The sequence below is a fragment of the Hylaeus volcanicus genome, chromosome 1 (assembly GCF_026283585.1).
Source record: "Hylaeus volcanicus isolate JK05 chromosome 1, UHH_iyHylVolc1.0_haploid, whole genome shotgun sequence".
NCBI classification, from domain to species: domain Eukaryota; kingdom Metazoa; phylum Arthropoda; class Insecta; order Hymenoptera; family Colletidae; genus Hylaeus; species Hylaeus volcanicus.
In genome coordinates, this window is record NC_071976.1 from 24,175,913 (window position 1) to 24,197,359 (window position 21,447).

General features: G+C 40.0%; 2 protein-coding genes across 16 annotated transcripts in view; one reads left to right on the plus strand and one right to left on the minus strand.

Moving 5' to 3' along the window:
* The window catches only part of LOC128884216 (glutamate receptor ionotropic, kainate 2), a 275,987-nt gene that overhangs the window by 3,562 nt on the left and 250,978 nt on the right, over positions 1–21,447 (minus strand). For 2 of the 7 annotated variants that reach the window (XM_054137435.1, XM_054137454.1), the window contains exons 11-17: positions 20,154–20,445; positions 19,549–19,687; positions 14,774–14,911; positions 11,330–11,528; positions 9,929–10,160; positions 7,941–8,056; positions 7,103–7,258 (exon numbers count right to left, since the gene is read on the minus strand). In XM_054137435.1, the coding sequence (XP_053993410.1) occupies positions 7,103–7,258; positions 7,941–8,056; positions 9,929–10,160; positions 11,330–11,528; positions 14,774–14,911; positions 19,549–19,687; positions 20,154–20,445 (1,272 nt within the window). Of the gene's footprint in view, positions 1–1,435; positions 1,571–1,731; positions 2,335–3,652; positions 3,783–7,081; positions 7,259–7,940; positions 8,057–9,928; positions 10,161–11,329; positions 11,529–14,773; positions 14,912–17,671; positions 17,810–19,548; positions 19,688–20,153; positions 20,446–21,447 lie in introns of those variants that run through there. The other 5 variants (XM_054137474.1, XM_054137461.1, XM_054137467.1 and 2 more) reach the window with 5 other exon arrangements.
* LOC128884248 (uncharacterized) lies at positions 1,451–14,383 on the plus strand. 9 transcript variants are annotated; one of them, XR_008459319.1, is made up of 6 exons: positions 1,658–1,734; positions 13,076–13,280; positions 13,433–13,654; positions 13,905–13,973; positions 14,032–14,099; positions 14,199–14,383. XR_008459319.1 is itself a non-coding variant. In XM_054137505.1 (4 exons), the coding sequence occupies exons 1-4, from the start codon at positions 1,460–1,462 to the stop codon at positions 13,928–13,930; spliced, it is 450 nt and encodes a 149-aa protein (XP_053993480.1). In that variant the 5' UTR covers positions 1,457–1,459; the 3' UTR covers positions 13,931–14,383. The 9 variants fall into 9 exon arrangements, 1 of the variants encoding a protein (XP_053993480.1); XR_008459318.1 differs by adding an exon at positions 1,451–1,588 and having other exon boundaries at positions 13,905–14,383; XR_008459316.1 differs by having other exon boundaries at positions 13,905–14,099.

Genomic DNA, 21,447 nt, shown 5'->3' on the forward strand with positions numbered 1-21,447 from the left:
GGACCAGTTTTTTGGAAAAAATTACGATGGTATGAATAATTTTGATCAAATGTTCCAGCAACACTTTGGATCTACAATGCCTGAGAATCGCGAAACAAAAATTTCAGGGAATAGACGGAACTGATTTTAACGTTCCTCATTTGGATCTTCAGTTTTCTGATACGATGCGTCATAACATCGAGCTGACTTCTCGACGATTGAGGCCGCTTGTTTATACCGGCGCACATGTCGATACTCAACTATATATGTAGTTGCATTAATCGATGCAAGGAAGGAGTGATGCAAGGAGTAATAGGAATCTTGCTTTCTATTAATAATTACTCATGCAGTTGTCAGTGAAAGTCATGCCAGTTCGTGAGTTTTATTTCTATGAATCGTTACAAGAAAAATAGTCAAGCTGAAGTTGCGTTCCTTTAGACAGCTAATAGAATATACAATATGCCATTCTTCAAGGCTTAAAATCACTTGACAGCAACAGTTATTAAAATTAAATGAAAAAACCATAATATATAGTATATATACTCGGAATGTTCATTTCTGTTTTTGGTGCCAGTTAGTGGTGCAATGACACAAATGGAGGTAAATGTTTTTATTATTATGGAAGGTTTTGACCAATTTCTGGCCCTCTCCAGCGGTATAAATACAATTCAAACAATTAGAATAAAACACCAATTGAAGAATAATATAACATAACGTAATAAACATCATATAACAAGACAAATGCAGCAAATTACAAATAAGAAAGAAATTATATAAAAATGTATATATAGTCAGTCCCATAAATATTCGTACCCTCCATGTCTATTGAACACATTTGTTTAAATTGACTGATAGGTTTGATGTTTCAAATAAATTTTTTATTATAAATATATGCGCGTGTAAAGTCAATTTTGCGCATATTTATAACGAATCATTTATTTTGAAGCGTCAAACTTAGAATTTAATTTACTCAAATTTCTTCAATCGACATAAAGTGTTCGATCATTTATGGGATTTACTGTATATGTAAACAGGTACTCCAAAAATTCATTGAATTTATTCGAACTGTTTGATGACTCCATTTTCATCATAGCACGAAAAAAAAAAGCGCGAATACCTCTCAAAGCGAACGAAACAAGCCAGACGCAAAATGAAGCCGCGCGCGAACGTTACCCATGCACTACGAGTTCGAACGTCGAATGGCGCACCGACGTAAACGAGCATCAAGCTGAAAGTAGAAAAGTTGCTCACCTCCTGCGTATCCGTGGCGAGAGAGAGAGAGAGGCAAGAAACATTGCGACACAACTAACAATGTCATACTAAACTGTCACACATCGTGCGCGTGTCCTTTCGAATCGTACGTGATTCACTTAACGCCTACGTTTCAATGCGACCGCTTTATAGCCCTGGCTTTGGCGGTGCCTGGGTCATTTCTGACGCAGTCTTGAGTTTTAATCGTTGAGTCGGTATCCGACACTTGATGGTTTGTTCGCGTGAAAACGATAAGAAGACGATCGTGTACCGAAGGAACGCATTTTCTGGCAGTATTCAGTGTGTTGAGAAGTATTCAGAAGGACATATTCGCCTTTATCTAAAATACACAAAATTCGTACGTTTGTTATTCCATTACATGTAAATTTCTATTAATTATTAATGGATGATTATCGTTTCACACTAGGTACTATCAGGAGTGTGCAAACGAAGCTCCGATGGAAGATGCAAAATTATAACGACGATATGTTCAGCGAATGATCAGTGAGTTAACTGCTAATGAAAATATATAGAGCTTGTTCAATTTTTTCTTAAGTACCTTGAATGTCTCCGCTGCTATCGTATGTATGAGAGAATTACTGAGATCATGACGGTTAGCAAAGAAAATTCCTCCCAGTCATTTCAATATCATAGTTTATCGTAACACATGCTTTCAATAGCATTTATAAAACAGTAAATCCTGAACAAATTTGAAGACAAAGACATCTTCACATTGGAATGACCTTGAAATGACCACGAGTGACAATATAACCAGAAACAACATAAATCATACGGAGTAACGAACGTTAATCAAGCACAAAACTTATTCTTAGAATACGTAACAAAAGTATCAACTTGAAGACAGTTTGCTCATGGAACCGTGTCAACAAAACTGTTTAACAACTCGAAGACAGTTTGCTCGCGGATCTGTGCTCGCTACCACTTCACCGTCTACTTCTATGAGTGCTACACGCGTCCGAAGTTTGCAACCATGAATTTGTCAGCATCCCGTGTAGCGCGTGTTCAATATTCAGAAGCAGTATCCTTCGCGTCGCATGAAGAGTCATAAACGCCCTCGCGGTGTTTTCGAAGTTTGCTCATTTTCTGCAAGGGTGGTAAACGAATTTACAAAATACAATCGCGTGGAAATCTGGCGGAGAGAAGTCGGAGGCCGTGTCGCGCTCGAGACAGAGAAAACGTTGGGTCAGGACTGACCGAGGCACCGCCATTAGGTTGAGACGTATCATACTAATTTACGAGTCGAAACATACAGAATCGTCTATCGAGTTAATTCCATCGTTTGTCGCTAGGGAATCCGTGGGCTTCTATTCGTGGACCTGGAATTTTTATCGCAACGTTCGCGACGATGCTCGATTTACTTTTCTTTTTCTTTTTCTCTCTTTGTCCTTTCTTTTCTCTTTTTTTTTTCGTTTTGTTTTCTATGCAGAAACATACGGACTCCGCACGGGGTGGCGGACCCACCCCCACGATCTACGCAATATTTACACACACAGTAAAACGTTTGCAACCTGACGCTATACATTAGTTATCTAATATCGGTATAAAATCGTGATTGTTCGTAAATATTCCGTTAAATCTGCAGCACTTGGATTCAGTCGCGATCGCGACGCGCTTCGTCGAGGTAGCCACGCCGCGGTATTTTCTTTTTTTTTTTCTTATTTAACAATTGCCCGGGAGACTGTCCCTTCTCGCTGCTAGGCTCGAAGTCGTCGTCAATTAATCTAAGGTTTTTGATATGAGCAAATTGGCAAACGCGTTGACCTTTCCAATTTGAACGTACACGAATTTCTCCCCGTGTCGTTTTGGGGGGAGGGGGGGGGGGTGGACTACGTAAAAAACACTTTAAAAAATTAGTCAACTTTCATTCGAATTTTTTTCCTAATTTTCTGTTCCTAAAGAATTCGAGGATGTCACTTATTTGATAGTAAATTCTGTGCATTTATGGGCAGAATGTATACCGTAAAACTTGATTCAATTCTTTATTTGCTATGCATACGTTTTGTATACGTTTGTCACATGTAGATGTTTATCCAAACTCATATTTCTACATTCATAGATAAAGAAATGAATTTTAAACGGAAGTGCCTCTTGTCTTTTAAACAGTGTAACATTTAATCAGAGATATTTTATATATTCTTGAATCTGTTCACATTTGCCCATATTTCTAATTACCATAAATGCATAAATTTTCATATTCGAATACGACCACATTAATTTTGTTCAGTGTTCAAGAGTTTCTAGAATGTTTGGCCTACGCGTGTACTTCACGAGGGGTTCGAGAAACTGGAAAGGTCGAGGATCGTTGCTCCTTCATCGATTATTACGTTATCGTTTCAACTTTCTACAGTTTGTGTCTGTCAGTGTTGCACACAGTTCTCGATCACTCATGGTGGAGTTCTTCCTTAGGTCCTTCGGATCAAATACGCTTTTCTCGGGCTTAGGAATCAGTACGTTTTTTTTTTTTTTTATACCGTCCCCTAGTGTAGATCGGTAAAAGCTTCGCAGATCGGTTTCCCCGAGGATTTCTGCTTCTAAAACAGAACATCAAAATTCTGGGGTAAGATTGGGAGATGGATTCAGATCGATGAGTCGGATCGATGCATAGCAGGCGGTCGCGTACGTCCCTCTTGTGCAGAAAGGAAATCTAAAGAAAAGGGATCTATAGATCAGTTAAATCTTCAAAACGGTTCATGATTTTTTGTGAAATAAAATTCGAAAATTTACGGTGAAATATCTTTGTGCGAGGTTTCTCTTTCGAGAAAATTAATTTTGACCATTCGCGAGGCACACGCGCGATCAAGCTCGGCTTTGCTATCGCGTGCGTCCATTAATCATTATTTTTTTCCGTGTTCGTGTTTGTAAACATTGGAAATTGTACGGTGTTATCAGATTTACCTAGTTAATTACAAGATAGGAAGATCGACGGGAAAGGGATAACACCATACTATCATTCGGATTTGCTAATACCAGAGCTAGTAGAAATGATGAGTAATGGTCAGACGCGTTAGCCAAATCGAACTGGTCAGCACACGCGTTCCATGAATTTTTAAATTTAGTTGTACCTTTGCACAATAATCAGATTCGTATGTTCAAATTTGTTAAACGCCTAGAAATTGAAGAATTGAAGAATCCAACATAAAGGAAATCCCTGGTCTACTAATTACAAATTTCAAAAACTAGACATTTCATTTCAGCTTCTATGAATTTCCATCGTTAAAAAAACTTATGTGTAGAATATTAACAAAACAACAATAGGACAACGTCCTTTCTGTCACATGCGCGCCCCGTTAATTTTCAAATTCAAATTCCTCCGAAACGAAACCGCGCACAACAAAATTCCGCTGTACATTTTCAACCCATTTTGTCATAAACATTACGTACATATTAATGCAAAATTGCGCGAAGCTTTCTATATTCAGAATTAACAGACCATATCATTGTAATTTCATTTTAATTTCTCTTTTCCTTTGAGAGCCAGCCGACGCATGTTTGGGTCAGGATTTTCGAGCCACCCCGTACAAGGCCAGAACGATTTGCAGTTTGAGATTCGTGGGAGAATCGCGGCTACTCTGTTGCGGTCTGAAGTAGCTAGGTCCGAAGGGGAACAGCGATACTGACGTTTGTTGGCTCGTGGAATTGTTTGCTCTCGAGTACACGAGGTCGCCGTCGCAAAGTCTATACATATCCGTATATGTGGACGAGCCCTTCTCAAATACTTGCCTGTTTGCTTACCGCTCGAATGTACGCAAACGGTAGCCCCGAACACATATTGTAGACACGCGAGGCCCGCGCGCGGGCTATCCCGAGCTACGTTTCGCCGTGCACCGTGCCTTAATTTCATTCCGACGCTTCCGTCGTTGGAATTTTCGTTCGCGAACGTTTCGCTTTTGGCTTGCCCCCCTTCCATAATTAAACGTTTCTTCTAATTTTCGCTGAGCATCGACCACCACTCGACCCTTCAAAGGGCTACACCAACGTAGATACAGAAAAATCGAGCATTTGTTTATTTTACTTATCACAGTATCGACTGCAGAGTCCAGGAAAAATGTTCAGCTTTTTTAAACCCCTTGGCATACTTTATATTGTTTTCATTTTGGGTTGAAGATTGAGAGTATCGATCCATTAATAAATTCTCATCATCAAAATTGAAATTTTGTAATAAGTTTAAAGTAACGTAATTTTTTCGTTAATTCGTTTATTACTTCTCGAGCTCGTCTACAATTGTATTTCCGTTATAAAGCACACGGTTCGAGGGAATAAATAATCTTTTCAAATTTACTCACGCTATACGGGAATGCGCGTTTTCGTGTTTTCATTTTTATATAAATTATTCATATAACAGAATTACTTTGTAGATTGGCTGCGAAATACTGCGGTAACCGGTCGTTCTAATTGAATTCTTCGTGCCCATCAAATGAAATTGTGTTTCCGATTCGTAATAACAGAATGCACTGCGTCGTTTCATTTTCCCGTTTTCACAGACGCTGTAATCGATTGGCGTCAATTGCTACTCCATCGCAATGATTATTAAGTGCAGTACATTGTACGAGTAAAATTTAACGTGCACATTAAAATGACACCGTGCACGTACTACTGAATAATAAATAACTACGACGTTAAAGAGAGGATATAAAGCTGAAACGAAGGAAAATGCACGGGAGAAAGTAACCAATTTATTAATACGCTGACGAACCGTAACCTGGAGCTACAAAATAATTTTCATCAATCAGTAAGGAGAGAGACACTTTTCCATTCCAAATATATCATCGCTGTTACGTCAATACAAAATTGTTTTGATCAAACGAATAATTAAGTATCGAGATTTCGATATTAGTATTATTAAATCAAAACGAAATTCTTTCGATCGAATGAAATATTAATTAATTGATATCATATAATTAAATCGAAGTTCTTTGATTCAATAATTAATAAATATGTGTAGCGTATTGCAATATACCCTTCATGCAATTATCACCTTCTTCATAATGACGAAAGAGGAAAGAAACTTTTCTTGAAATTCAAAATAGGTTTGATTTAATTAAACGCGCACTATGTGCATGTACTCCGTTAACCTTAATTAAAATACACCTCTCATACAATTATCGTGAAATACCTAAAACCAAAAGAAGAAAGAAGACTTCGTTTACCTTTCTTGGAATTTCAAACTGTTTCGATTTAAATAAACGTGCGCTATGTGCACCTGCCCCGAGAAGCTTAATTAAACTGAACTTCTCACCTTACTCCGAAACTTATGGGCAAAAGGAACATAAGAAGTTATGTCTTTCTTAAAATTTTAAACTGTTTCGATATAAATAAACATGGATACATGCGTTCATCTCAAACATTATAATTAAAATACACACGAAGGAAAGAAGAAAAACGTTTTTAACCATTCTTCTTCCTGAACACGAAGATGATCTACACTAGGTGTTTCCGATAAAAAAAATATCACCCTGTATGCTCCTTTAATATGGTTGCAAATGCCAGAGAGAGAAATACATAGAACTCAACGCAACAGACCTAATCCAGACCCAGCAGGGTCGACTAAAACCCACGAATGATTCGAAGTCCACAGAACAAAGAGCAGGGACATTGTACGGTACGTCAACCTTCCTCTGCACAAGTTCTTCGTGATTGGCGACTCATCGATCGCACGGTATAACGATCATACCCGAGTGGTTTTGTATTTGCACCGTGACCATTAAAGAGGAACTCCACCATCGCGCGAACATCAACTGATGTATTCGCGGGGTATGTCGGGGTAGATCGCGTCGGGATCGAGGTGCGTGTTGGACGACGTTACTTCAGGCGCGATCACGCCTTCTTCGACGTGCTATCTGACCTCACTCACCCGTTCCTCAATGGCGACCTTCCGGCTCTTCCAGACGAACTCGCACACGGCTATCACACAAGCGATGCCCATCCCGCCCATCAGGACCACAAACACCCCTCCGACGTTCGCCAGGCCCAGCTCGTTCGCTGTTGAGCTGCTCTTCAACGTCTCATCCTGTCGTGAAAACAAATTTTAATTGTGACATTTGTGTCAGTTTACTGTTGACAAAATATAAAAGGTGTCTGAGCTAAGGGAGGCCACTCTAAACACTCCATTGTGTTTCATTGGATTGTTTCAGTGATTTTCCAGGAAGGATGTCGTGGTAGAAGAATTGTTTTAGAGATTTATGGAGACATTTTTAGTAGGAACATGTATTCGTTTATAGAAATTCATTTATATGTACCTCATATATGTATGAATTATAAATGATGAAGTTGCATTTGAATTCCTATGAATGAATATGTATGTATATGAGGAGGATGACAAATCCTCCCAGGTAATTACCTATTTTTACTGGGAATATATATCCATTTATGGGAATTCATTCATACATATTCGAGATATAGAGGAATATATCCATTCGCAGTAATTCATTCATAAACAATATCTCATACATAAGTGAATTCCAATGAATGGATTTTCATACTCTAGTAGAAATAAATACCATACATATAACAAATATTGTTAAAATAACGTATGGTTCATTCATATATATCTCATACATGGATGAATTCCTATGAATGAATATTCAAATTCTAGTCAAAATAAATACCATACATATAAAAAATATACATAGAAATAAAAACGTAATACAATAATAATAAAATAATGTGTCAGTGTTTATTTGCATGCTCACCCTGCAAGATCCCCCGCCGCGCTTTTCCTTCCACCAGCGTGTCTTCAGCAAGTGCAGCTTGCCCTCTTCCTGGAGCTTGAGGATCGCCCCGCTTATGGCCGTCCTGTACGGCGAATCTGAAGTTCCAAGGTCGTTCTGAGCAACTCTCGGCCCCTTTTCCAGCCGACCTTTATCGCGCAACGAAACTTTCGGAAAAGTGTCGTCGGGGGTTATCGTTTCTACGTGCCGGAGCGAGCTTCCAAGCCGCCCTCCCGAGACCGATCGACGACGCTCGGTTCTCGCGCGATTGCTTTCAGTTCCGCGCGACTCCGGCCAAACGTGACGCCAACAGTCAGGGATATCGGGGAACCGTACGGGGAACGACGTCTAGTCGTGGAAGTTCGAACATGTTTGTCAAGGGAGCCAAGGGAGGTCTCGACGACTACGGAAACGAGCAAGCGTTTGCCGCGTTACAGCGTTCGTTTGTTTTTCGCATTGTGGATTAATGTTCGTTCGTCGTATGGGAGAATAGTAATTAAGATGCTGGTTTGGATACAACGGTGATGTCCGGAAGTAAATTTTATTAATTGCTTGAAACTGCTACCAGCTTTTCATTTTTACACTATAAAGGGAGAGTTAAAGGATGATCAGTCAAAATAAAATGAAAATTAAAAATGTTTAAGTTGCATTTGGGTCTTCGTATGATTTAAGGTTTCTTTAAATTTAATCTGAATAGATGTTCGGGATTCGAGTCCTCTTATACTCTACAATTACGCAGATTAGCTTCTAATTCGTCAAACAGGACTGAAATTACGATTGAAATCGAATTCTAAACCTATGATTAGCAGAGCTTAATATACCGACAAACGTTAATTTCCCTCAAATAAGCAATTATTTGAATTTTCGTTATTACTCATAGATTGCAATATGAATCTGTATCTATATAAACCATCGAATTGTTTGGAATTTCTGGAATTATAACTAAAACACCAATGAAGTTAGTACTTCCTGGACTGTACTTGTATTTATGCCAACTTTCATATCTGCCAATAGTCAAACACAATCCCCATACGATTCCCATGTTTACGTTTTGTATATCAACGAGTAAACGTCAAATGGAATTTACCTTTAATACCTTTGACTTAACTTTAATCGCTGTGAATCACCCGCATCCCACAGTCAAACGGAATACTTATCAGCGAGATCAATCTCATAAAACCCGTGCGAGTTGGAAATTGGTTAAAATTCCGTGGAAACGAACGTAAAACGACGGGGCGCTCTCCTAATTCGGTCATAAATCCGTACAACGAGCGCGAAGAATTATCTTTCCGATTCGACGGCGTTTGACCTGGGACCGTAAATCAAGGATATGCTCGACGATCGGCCGAAATAGCGCGTCTCTATCGCTCGGGAGCCATTCGGGCGCGTGTAATCGGCTAACTGTGCATCTAGGTGACGAGTTCACACTCCCGACTGGCACGTACGTTGTCGCCCATAAGCCTTAGGACACTCAGAAAATTTAATACGAACCTGGAAACGACTGGGAGACACTGAACAATTTTAACAGTTTATATTCTCAGGGGTTGCAGTTAAAGTATTAAAATTGGGTCGGAAGATGTCCTGAGACTTTCATGCGACAACGTACAAAGGGCAATGAAACGTATTAGCACACCCATTTTTCTTTGAATATGAAAGTAATATATGTATTAACGCATTCGCGACCGTTGACGTCTATTCACGTCACTTCAAATTCTATTCCTGGTTATGAACGAAATTATGAAAATCTTTCATTAAATACCAAAATCCCGAAACCCTCTTACATACTCAACCCCCTCAGCAACGTGTGAGACTCATGCTCCAGACTTCCAATCAAACATGAAGAGCACGAGACAAGCGCGTCGTAAAGTGCATAAGTAGTAACTTCGTGGCCTAACTCTGGCGCGTGAAGTTCCAAAGTAAACGAAGTGTGCCAATACTTTCGTCAGCGGTATTTATATTGGAGCACTTACTCGGGGGCATGGCTATGCCGTATCCCTTCGAGTCCAGGAGACCACCGACTTGAGTGAGGTCGCAGTTCCTCTCGATTACGTATTCGATAGAAGTGGATTCCATTAGGAACGCGTAGCTGCCTTTGCCCTTGATCACTCGCTCCACCCCCTCGACGTTGCTCGTTGTAAATACCGACGGCTTTGCCGAATCCATGAAGGACCACATGCGCTGGTACGTCGAGAAATTGGAATCCTAGATCACGCCAGGAATTTCATGGTTAAGCACGCGTGCCGTTAAACGATGGAACGTCGGCTGAAATTGGTTAACCTTCAAGGAGGCTTATTACTGCCTGTGCCTCTCGTTCGCGGTTTCACGGAAATCACGGGTCAGGCTTTCGCGCCGTGCTCGATAAACGCATCGTAGTTTCAGTTTTTTGCGTGCTTACACGGTCGAATGGATCGAGTATGTTAGCGTTTGAAAAGCTGTTGGGCGACCTTTTTGCTCGCGCTTTGGTGCTTTGGCTCCCTTTAACGTGAGTTGGTTAAATGTCTGTGATGCTTTTTATGCCACGGGACAATTTAGAAAAATGTCACGCGAACGTGGGTTAATTTTTTTTTTTCTAAGTGCATATGCAGGTATGCACATATTGTACTCATCTTTTCCGTCACACATATATATATATATCTTTACACTTACAATATTATATGTTTTCCTACATTTGAATAAGTCACAGGCTTTCGGCAATTAATCCTTTCAAATTTATTTATATTTATTTATTTTTAAATTTATTTATTAATAAGAAGCTTAGTGGTTGGATTAAAAACGTGAAATACCAAGGCGTGCTATCAAGGCACGTGTATCTGCATATTCATCATTCGAAAATACATTCTTGATACCACGGAGATCATAAACTGTTACTTCAAGAGCATGGAATCGAGCGTAAATTACTACCAAGTATGCAATTTACGATCGTATACCGTTCGAAAACAGTAAGCGTAACTTGATTCAACGGACAACATAAATATCGTGTGACTACTTTTGCCTTGTGTAACATATAATATAGAACCGTTCCCGTTTCCTCCATCTATCATATTTTTCATTCAGCCACGCGAGGAACATTATCGGTCTCTTTATCAGATAAACACGTGTAACACGAATTCATGTTTAGAATTTGACTTTAAACGCGTCGAATAAAAAGAAGTTCAACGTAATTTTTATAATACTGCTATTAAAGGAACGTCGTTATCGTTTAGTGCCAGCAATATCCTTGTCGGTTACTCTACGATGCTCCATCGTACCGTGCTACAATTTTCCTTCCATCGATGCGTAATTCATGCTACTTTGAGGATGGCCTATGATACTGGATAAAGCGATTACGCGGATGTTTGTACAGAACTCATAAGATATTCATGCGATCTTACCCTGAAAAAGGAGGCGGTGCTGCCTCCTTTGAGAGCCCCGTATTTGATTTTCGTCTGCTTTGCGAGATCCTCGGCCCCCTCGATCGGCGAATCCATCCTCTCCACGGTGAGGAACGCGGCCAAGTTGGCGGTGTACGATGAAATCATGATCAAAGTGAAGAACCACCACATCCCAGCTACGATGCGAGTTGACACGGCCCTGCGAGAACAATTCGAACGGTGCAGAGAATTTTCCGCGACGCTCAACAATCGAGAATTCGTTTTCTTCTAAGCGTATGCAGGGCCAGCGTACGATTGCGCTTCTCGAAAGACTAAATCGACTTTCTTCAAGTGACTCGGGAGAATTTTAAGCTGAAGCGGAGATATTCTGAAGCCGAAGTGAAATTTTTCTTTAACTCTGCAATACTACGCTTACGCATAATTTCATTAAACGGGGGAAGCCAACTTGGACGGATGAAAATCCATAAGCTATAGTCGACAGTTTTTTAAATAAAAGGGCGATGCTGCACCCTAAGCCAAGAAAATAAGCAAAAGTGTCGATAAGTCAATTTTACTACTGTCTTAAATACATTACTTTACAGTCAACAAACAAAGAAATCGATGGATTTCTCACTTTTACCCCATTATGTATTATACAATATTCCAGGGTTAATTACTTTTCCTGTTCGCTTCACAATGGTCTCCCTTTCGAACGAATATGTTTTACAAATCTAGGGACGGCCGAGAAAGCTACTCTTAACGCACAAGCTACTCTAATGCGTGTCTATATCATCTAAAAGCAACAAAGGAAAGTTGATAATCGACTACACGATAATAACTCCAAGCTTCTACGATTCACCGTGTTTCCCATGCATCTCACGCATTCGCACGCGCGCGAGTCATTCGTCCAACACACCACACGTAACAATAGCAACTAAATGTCACTTGTAATAAAAGAGGGATGACGATAACGACTCGGGGGATAGGAGCTGCTTCACGGAAAGTTTCGGAAGGCTGAAGCTAAGTTTTCGGTCGTCTTTTTCCAACTTCCGTTCGACGAGTAGCGAAAGTGCACGGTGTTTAACGCGAAGAAGTTGCTGCTGCCTCTTTCGAACGTCTACGTTTACCGAGTAGAAACGCTGTCTTAATTAAAATTCCTTCAAAGATCGCACGATGAAAGTTTACGGCTCCACGGTTCCCGCTTCTGTCTCATCGCCACTTCATCTGGTCGTTTTGTAAGTCTTTGCGTTGGGAACGTGCGGATAATAATAAACGTTTGTTTGGTTTTTTGTATAACTTTTGCTTCTGATCGAGGTTTTTGTTTCTTCAATTCACGATTAATCAAGATGAAGCGAACGTGTTGGTGGATAATAATTTTTTGTTGTTCAGGTTTATTTTTAAAACTCGTTCAGGTTTATTTTTAAAACTCGTTCAGTTTCAATTTCAATACGTCTATCAAAAGTGATTAATATCATTGGATTTAAAAGGGTTTTATATATTTTTCCAAGTTCATCTAACAAGCTCCCTGAGTTATTTGTGTCATATGAATTTCGTTCTGATTATTTAATGAATATTTCATGAATGAGAAACAGGATAAGATTCCTCTGAATCCAGTTCTCCGAGAATTGCCTCCATTTAAAATAATGAAAATTCTCCAAGTAATCGCTGTACATCCTGTTCCCGTGCAACCAGGTTTGCATCGAGGCGAAGGTTGCCACAAAGACTTATAAACCCGACCAAATATTTTCTCACAGATTCCTGTTCCAGATTCAAGCGAGGTCACGTCAGATTTCACCGACGATGAAAGTTATCGAAACTTCCAGCACGTCGGCTCGATATCGACGTCTCACGACATCCCCGAGGAGCAGCAACAACTTCCATCCAGCGAAAACGTCGTCGCTGACTGGAGCGACGAGACAGAGCGGCGGCTCTAGCGATAGCAAAAGCACGTCTGCAAGTTTCGACACACACGGTACGTGATCGGTTGCAGCAAGCCTACGATATAGCATATCCAGGCTATCGTTACATGAGAGTAGCACCTACGGACCCCCGAATCTCGTCTTCCCTCCGATCCCACCCCAATTACCCAGATCTCGCTAAACTTCTAACGCTTTGTATACCCAGATGAACCGTCCACCACCGGTTAACCCATTCGGCTGGCATAACGAGCTGAACTCATGCTCCGTGACTCGAACCGCAATAATCTACCAGATCCGACTCGTGGAACGGGTACCGATAACTTTTTAACGAGATGGTTTTGGAGTAATACTTTACAGATACGGTTACGCAAAAATTTGTTACATCTTACCGTATCTATTTTGTATAATCGACGCCATGATGGTTTAGGTGAGCGATGGAATGGAAAACTTATAAAGTGAATGGCGAATACTGTTATCAATTTTTTTTTAAATTCCTTTCAATCGGTGAAGTTGAGAGGCAGAGTTTGCCCTAGATCAATTTTTTTTGTGCGTTTATTTCTGTGTGAAAACTGCAGACTTGCAGAATTTTATATCATTATTCAAAAGTTGTGGTCTCAGCTGCGCATACATAATTCAAACATTTTTATATCACTTTTATAATAAAAGTGTCGTTTTAGATACTGTGTATATGCACGTTGCATGATGATGGCGATTATATTCTCGACGGCATGTCGACGACAATCCAAGTACGTTCACTTTGACAGAGGACTAAGAATAAAAGCTTCATTTTTATAATAATTACAGATCAACCCCACAACAAAGAAAATATTCGCTGGTAATTAGTAGAGCACAATAACGAGAAATACAAATTGGTAAGCAGCACACGTGCTAGTAATTAAAATTGTGCAATAAAAACACGATAACAGTTGAGAAAATGCAATTAACCAACCACATAAAATTCACTCGTTTAGTTTGGCCTGAAAATTCTGAGACAACTTGAACCAAAAATGCGGATAATCCTGAATGAAACATCAGAGTGTATATGTATATCTCTAGAATGAAAACAATAAATTAAAAGTGAATACAAATGAAATAAAATTAAACCAAAGTATGCGACAAAATAAAAATTAATCAGAGACACGATCATGCTCCCTAAATTAAAATTCTGGAGTCATGGTCATGTCACCGATAAATGAATGAATATGAACCATTTCGATCGATCAACAATCATTTATCATAATTAATGAATACCGACACACGTTTTAATATTACGAGTAACTTATTCTTCGATATAGTTCAATTTTATGTAATTGCAATAAATAAAGTGCATAAGGAACGTTAGGTGGCTCCAACTCCATTTAATTTTAAACGAAAAGTTTCAATTGAAAATACATTTTGTTCAGGATGGTTGCGAGAAGAGAACCGGCCGAATGGGTTAAACAAGTTCGGCTCGTGTCGAACCCGAGCTTTGTTTACAATTGTCGAAAACGCCCGAAAGACACACGGATCTGTACAGACATGTCGCTGTGTTTCTTCGGTGACTTACTTCGGCGCTATATCAGAGCCTTGCTGCATGAGCGAGCCTATGGTGAACCAAAGCGAGTTCATCAGGGTGAACTCGTTCTCGAGGACCTCGGACTGTCCGTTGCACGGATGGGGATTCTCCCACTCGTAGGGGCTGAACCTGCAGACACGTGAAAGGAGAAGGGGGAGGATTAGACCTCAGAGTCGCAACTTTGATGGCACTCCTGTTTCATTTGTTAATTTTGGATCCTGGCGCGGTCGAGATTTCAAATTCCGATTGTTTCGTCTTAATTAATCATCGACACCTTAACTATCGCGCGAGTCTCATCCGGTTACGGTTCTATGGATATCGTGCAGTACCGAGTATATGTTTATACACGTAATCTAATTGTACACACAGATCCATTTAACGTCCATAGTACTCATAGCCAGGTGATTCAACAATTGATGTGTTCAACTTGGGGCCAATTTATGTAGTTTTACTCGACAAGCATTGTTACATTTTTGTTTAAATATATAAATATGAAGCTTACACGAACAAGTTCTACTCTACATTTTCGATTCATTTTTACTTATTCGTGTTTGTTCTAGCTGACTTGGTCACCTGCAGTGTTTCTTCTGCATTTAGAAAATAAACGATCAAAAAATATGTAAGATCGTAAACGATTTCGTGAATGAAATTTCAACTGCTAAATCGGAGGAGCATACAACAAACTCCAGCGACCTTGGATCGCGTTGGCTTGCGAGATGGTTGAACTCGTCTTCAGAACAGCTACCAGACATTAATAAGAAAAAGAGTACGACACTGCAATTAAAGGAGTGGAGACATTGTTAACCGTCAAGTGGTGGAGTGGAGTCAAAGTGAACCATTCTGTCCTTTTAAAGTGTTCTATTTGATTAACTACCGCTGCCGTCTGCCTGAAACTTTGAATCGTACTTGTGTCTATTACGGAACTTTGCTCGAAGTGGGGAAAGTTAAATTGATCATCCCTCGACAATTTCTTTACACCGATTTTACGGTCCGCAGTTGAAGAAAATTAATCTAGCGTTAAGCACGGCGGCTTACATGTCTTTATGCGAAAGGAGCAATTTCTTTCTAATCATTTTCTACACAGCTATTCGAAAACGTTTACTACTGCGCGACTGAAATAAATACATTCAGTAACTGAATACCTCCAGGATTAAAAACATGAATTATGAAATATTTCCTTTGAATTTCAAATGCAGAAGAATCTTTCGGGTCACAAAGCCAGTTGCTTTACTCTACATAAATGCCCTAAGTATTATGCATTTCAGCCTTTGTCGTTAATTATTATCAAACTAGCCCTGTTTTGGAACACTCTCTTGCCCCAGTCAGTATCATCGATGGTACTGGTACAAGGAATCGATATAATCACACATTAATACAATGTTATTCAAGAGTATAAGAGCTATCGATGAAACAATAGACTCCCAATAAAAATATCTGGTGTTTATATATTATTCTAAGCCTCGGAGTACAGCTACGACTCTGAGAATCGTTGGACGCTCGTTAATCGATATTCACTTACGTTCTGTAAATACTAGACACGTTAAGGAGAGACTGCCATGGAAACCCTCGACCCTCTTCCAGCTACGAAGACATTATCTCGTATTCTGTATTTTTTTTGCGACGCAAAGTATACGGTCGTTAGATAAAGTTTAATCGCAACTTGTAATTCATACGGAGATTCGAAGGATAACTGGACTGAAACTTTCCAAAGAAATTAAACTGGACTCTTCTCTCGTCTTTTGGAATATTTTTCCTCTACTTCTGGCTTCTTCTTTTCCTACTGGGAATACACGGGTATCATCTTAGTGGTCCTCGACGATTGGAAACGATTTCTTCGCGGCATTCACGATAGATTTGAACAAAAATATGCGACCTTCAGTGGTAATTGAGCATTTATTATTATTACCAATGTTAATATGAAATATTCATGCTCACGTTCTGTTTCACGTCGATAAAGTTTTTATTATTTGTGGCTGTCTATTACTTCCATCTCGTCCATTCAAATGCTTTAATTAATAATTGAATTTTGTTTAACGTACGTAGCTTCTATTAATTGCAATTTGTTAAGACTTTATCAATTCCCCTACCTTATATCTATACAAGAGCTGCCTATCCATAAATGTTCGCAATTTTCCAGAGAGAACTCTTACAACGAGGTCAGAAACGTTCCCTTAATAATAAATGCTCAACGTCCAACAGCGTGGCTCACTCTAGCACGATCATTCTACGTTCCCTCACTTAATCCATCGACTCCGATCCTCTTTCTTTTCACCGCAAACTCTCAAAGCCCGTTCTCAAATTCCCGCAAGTTTCCGACGAGGTTTTCCCCAAGACGTAATACGAGATTTCTCCAAACTGGACGCTTAAACATCACGGCTAACGAAGATATGAATAACTTTCTTTGCATACCGGGGCTGTCTCTCCTTAATGAAACATTTTTTCATTCCGCGAACGAATTCTCAGCTCCCTAATGGCGAGCGACCTTCGTCAAACGGAAACTACAACACGAAGTTGCGCAACACCCGGGGATCGCGACGAGCGAAGCTAACAGGCGGTTTCGCGAATTCGTTTCGCTGAATAATTCATCCATTCTTCGGTCGTGCCGGATCGTAGACGGTCCTATCCTAGGGCTGTGCGTTCGCGGTACAAGTAAATCGGAACGAGAGTGGATCGTTGGTTACGTCGTCGATTTGCATGCGTGCGTAGACGACACCGGGTTCGGGGCGTTCAAAGGCGGAGAACACAAGTTTGGCACGTGGATAACGGAACGTAAATCGAGCTAGAAGAAAGGGGACACAAGAAAGAAGGCAAATAATAGAACGTATACAATATATGTGTAAAACGAAACAAGACGCTTAAGTGACCAATGATGCCAATCTAACGGCTTACTTGGGCAGAATGTCACAGCCCTGCCGCATTAAGGATCCGATGGTGAACCACATGCAGTTCTGCAGTTTGAAGCGATTCTCCAGATGGTCCGGGTTTTTGTTGCACGGATGAGGATTGAACCACTCGTACGGGGTGAATCTAAACTGATCAACTCTAGACAACGTCTGATTCTTTTCAGCCGCGGACGACGTCCGTCGTTCCCCGTGGATTGATCGCCATTTACGTACGATGTTTAACCGCGTCCACGCACGGAAAAAGAAGCCGATTGGACATGCCAGCAGTCCTGTCTCTTTATACCGTTCCACGTCGATTGCATTCCCCTTTTTTAGCCGCGACACGGTTGGACGCACGTCGCGATTGATCATGAAATTAGAGACGCGGTTGGCGCGGTCGATGCTACCGATTTAAGGGAATTCGATACTTACTAATTGCGGACTGGTAAAAAGCGAACGGCATTATGCTATTTGGAAGATAAATGTCCTCGCTGTAGGGGAGAGGACACTTCTTGTTTCGAGTGAGCTTATACATATGTATTAGGTACGCAGGGTGGTTCGTTAGAGGCGTTGCAGATTATTTTCTCAGGAAATATTTAATGAATGGTTTTGTAGCTTCGTGTTTGGGGGTGCATTATAAGTAATTTATTCTTTTGGGAGTTGGAAGAATTATTATGTGTATTAATTCGTTGGTAAAAGTATATCACTATAGAGGAAACTATACAATTGTATTTTTTTGCAATATATGAACAGCTATACCGAGGAAATAAAATAGCAATAGCGATTAATAATTTTTGTTCTGCACCATGAAAAACATTTAAAGACCACCTACGATGGAGTGCAATCGCTCTCACTAAAAAATATGAATCTTCAAATAATATAAATTATGCTGTAGCACCACGGATTGAAAGTAATCGTTTCGCTTCATTTGCTGCTTTAATTAAGTACTACAAAGGAGTCCAATGTTGAAAATCGCTTTCCAACATCCGTCGAACCAGCCATTCGAGGGATGGATGATATATTGATGTAATTTACAGTAATCGACGAACTGAACTGCGACTGATTCTCCTATCTCCCGCTATTTGGGGAATACTGGTCTCTGAATTTGCAGCAACTGCAGCCAATTAATCATATTGTCGTCGTTTGTTACGAATTCCTTTCTGATTAGTGTCTCGTGACACGATGCATCAGGCTCGACAAAACAGTGCGATGTTATTTTTGCTATTCCTAGTTCCTAATACTTCCTTAGAGAATAATCAGCAACACTTCAGGCGAGACCTTCGCCATATCAGTGTTTTCCGAAGTAGGAGGAACAACCAGTACAGGAAATGAGAATAAACAAAAATTGTAAATATAGAAATGTATTTTAACAATTATTGAAACGTGGATTGTATTCTACATCAACTCATTCAATAAATGAGTTCATTAATGTTTTTGAATTAATGTTTTGAGAAAGTTATACGAATACATTCACAGAATTTCCTGAGGCATTTCTGAGCTTCAATAAAATAAAATCAAAAAATACAACATAATTTTGTTCAAATTACGATAAATTTAATAAAAATGTTACCCTATTTAATATCACGAGGAAACATTTTTATTTTATTCTCATTTCTTTCAGAGAGTTTGAAAATCACTGCAGTACACTCTTGCAATTTATTTTATCCGCATTACCGATTCGACTCGGTGGATTCCGAAGTCCTGTAATGGCAGAGAGTTCATACTGGAAAATTTGTCAAGTTGCGAACCCAACGGAAGTGTGATCGACAGTGCGAAGCGTATTAGGTTGTGCAGAGAGTCGTTCCCATCGGATCGTTCGTATACAAAATTTCGCCGGTGATGTACGATACTTTTATCGGAACTTGGCAGAATAGATTCACTTGCCTGGCGAGTATGAAGAGCAGCACGGAGACGCCAAGATAAGCTGTCGCCATATAAATCCAAACGTCGAGGCTCAGAGGACTGAGGAACGAGAACAGATTCGGGGGTTGCTTTATGGGCTTACGGTACAGTATGCTGATCCCTGAAAATCGAGTATTCTCGTTATGTAGCACGTACATACATAATACCACCGCGTGGATCTTATTTTATTTCAGCTTGTTGGCAAGAATCATAAAAATAAGAAGGTGAAGAATAATAAGTGGTCTTTACTGTAGGTACGTTTTATAGAAAGAAACGTATGGGATGAAAGAGATGAAAATTGATACGTAAAAGTAAAAATGAGGGTATGGAAATTAATATACAAGTACGTGATGTTATTAATCTAGTTTTAGAAAAATAAAAATATGTAGGATAAGGAACAGAGAACAGAAAGAGAAAGGAAGGAAGAAACTGTGCATGTCAACCTCAAATTTGTGAAAATCTGAAGATGATACATGTAATAATTCGATTAAAGCAATTAAATTGATAAATAAACGAACAAAGAAGGATTGCGATAAAATTGAAATCAGTAAGTGTATTATCGATTGGATTTGTCTACAGTCACTCGCCTAGATTCATGAAGGGCATAGTGAAGTCGACCGCCTGCTCCCGTTCGTACGTGATGGTTAGATCAGCGATCGCTAGATCGGCCTTCTGATCCAGCAGCTCCCTCATCATACCGTCCCACTCTTTCGTGTCCTTGTTGTACGACCCGTACCGTCCGTCCGGGACCAGTCGGAACGTATAATTGAAACCGAGGATTCTCGATATCTCGAAAATCAAGTCGACGCTGTAGCCCTCGAACTGTGCGTTTCCGGTTAGCTGCTCGCTCGAGTCCTTCCTCATGAAGTACGGCGCGCTCTGCAGAGTAACAAGCTCGCGTCACATTATATAGAGTAATCCATAGAAAATTATAATATCCGTACCTAAGATAACCCTAAAAACCATTAACCTTCAATGATTGACTCGAAGGCATGAATTTGTGGCTGTGAAGCGATAGATACCTTGGAAACTATCTGATTAGAACAACTGTACTTCAGTTTCTCTTTTTAATTTATGTTTATTCATTTCCTTCCAATATGAATACTATTATTAATGTTTATCGATGGATCGAAATAATGTATTTAAACTTGTTGAATTTTTTAGTGAAATATCTTTATTAAATTATTAAGTCCACATTATTATGAGGTTAAAATGTCTATTTCTTATCTTCGTATGCTATCATATCAGGCAATACAGGCGGTATACCCAGAAAATAACTAATTAGGTCAAATCTAACTAGTCAGATTTACCAACCCCATTTTACCACCAATTTATATAAGGATTGCATACGATATCCAAATTTTTTATTCTAATATCTTAACCAATCATTAAGATCCACGAACGTTTCAAAAGAACGTTTAAGAAGAAATCCCTCATTGTGTCGCGTTGATCTTTCCAAATCATCCCCCATTGGTCGCAGATTTCTTCCCACCATAAATCCGAGATTCCGCCACGATCTGTCTGCAGCACCCTACGTTGTATGCACGTTTCAACGGGGCACGTATGATCCCCCTGTACAGTGCGAACGGATCCGAATACGTGCGCATGAATCTGAACAGCTAGGTCAACGGCTGAACCAATAGAAGCCAGCGCCGTGCGTTTGGTGGTGCATATTCGCCGCGGGAGCACCCTGCCGTTTTGCCAAATATGAAAATTCGGAACTCACGGCTCCTTTCGCGCCCCAACGCTTGCTTAATTAACGCAACCGTGATTTGCGCCGGCCGCAAGGGAGGAATGGAATTATGCATCGGGATGTACGTGCCCGACGATTAAAAGGACCCAGCTCTCGTCTCCGGCGAATTCTCTCTATTGCGAGGGTGA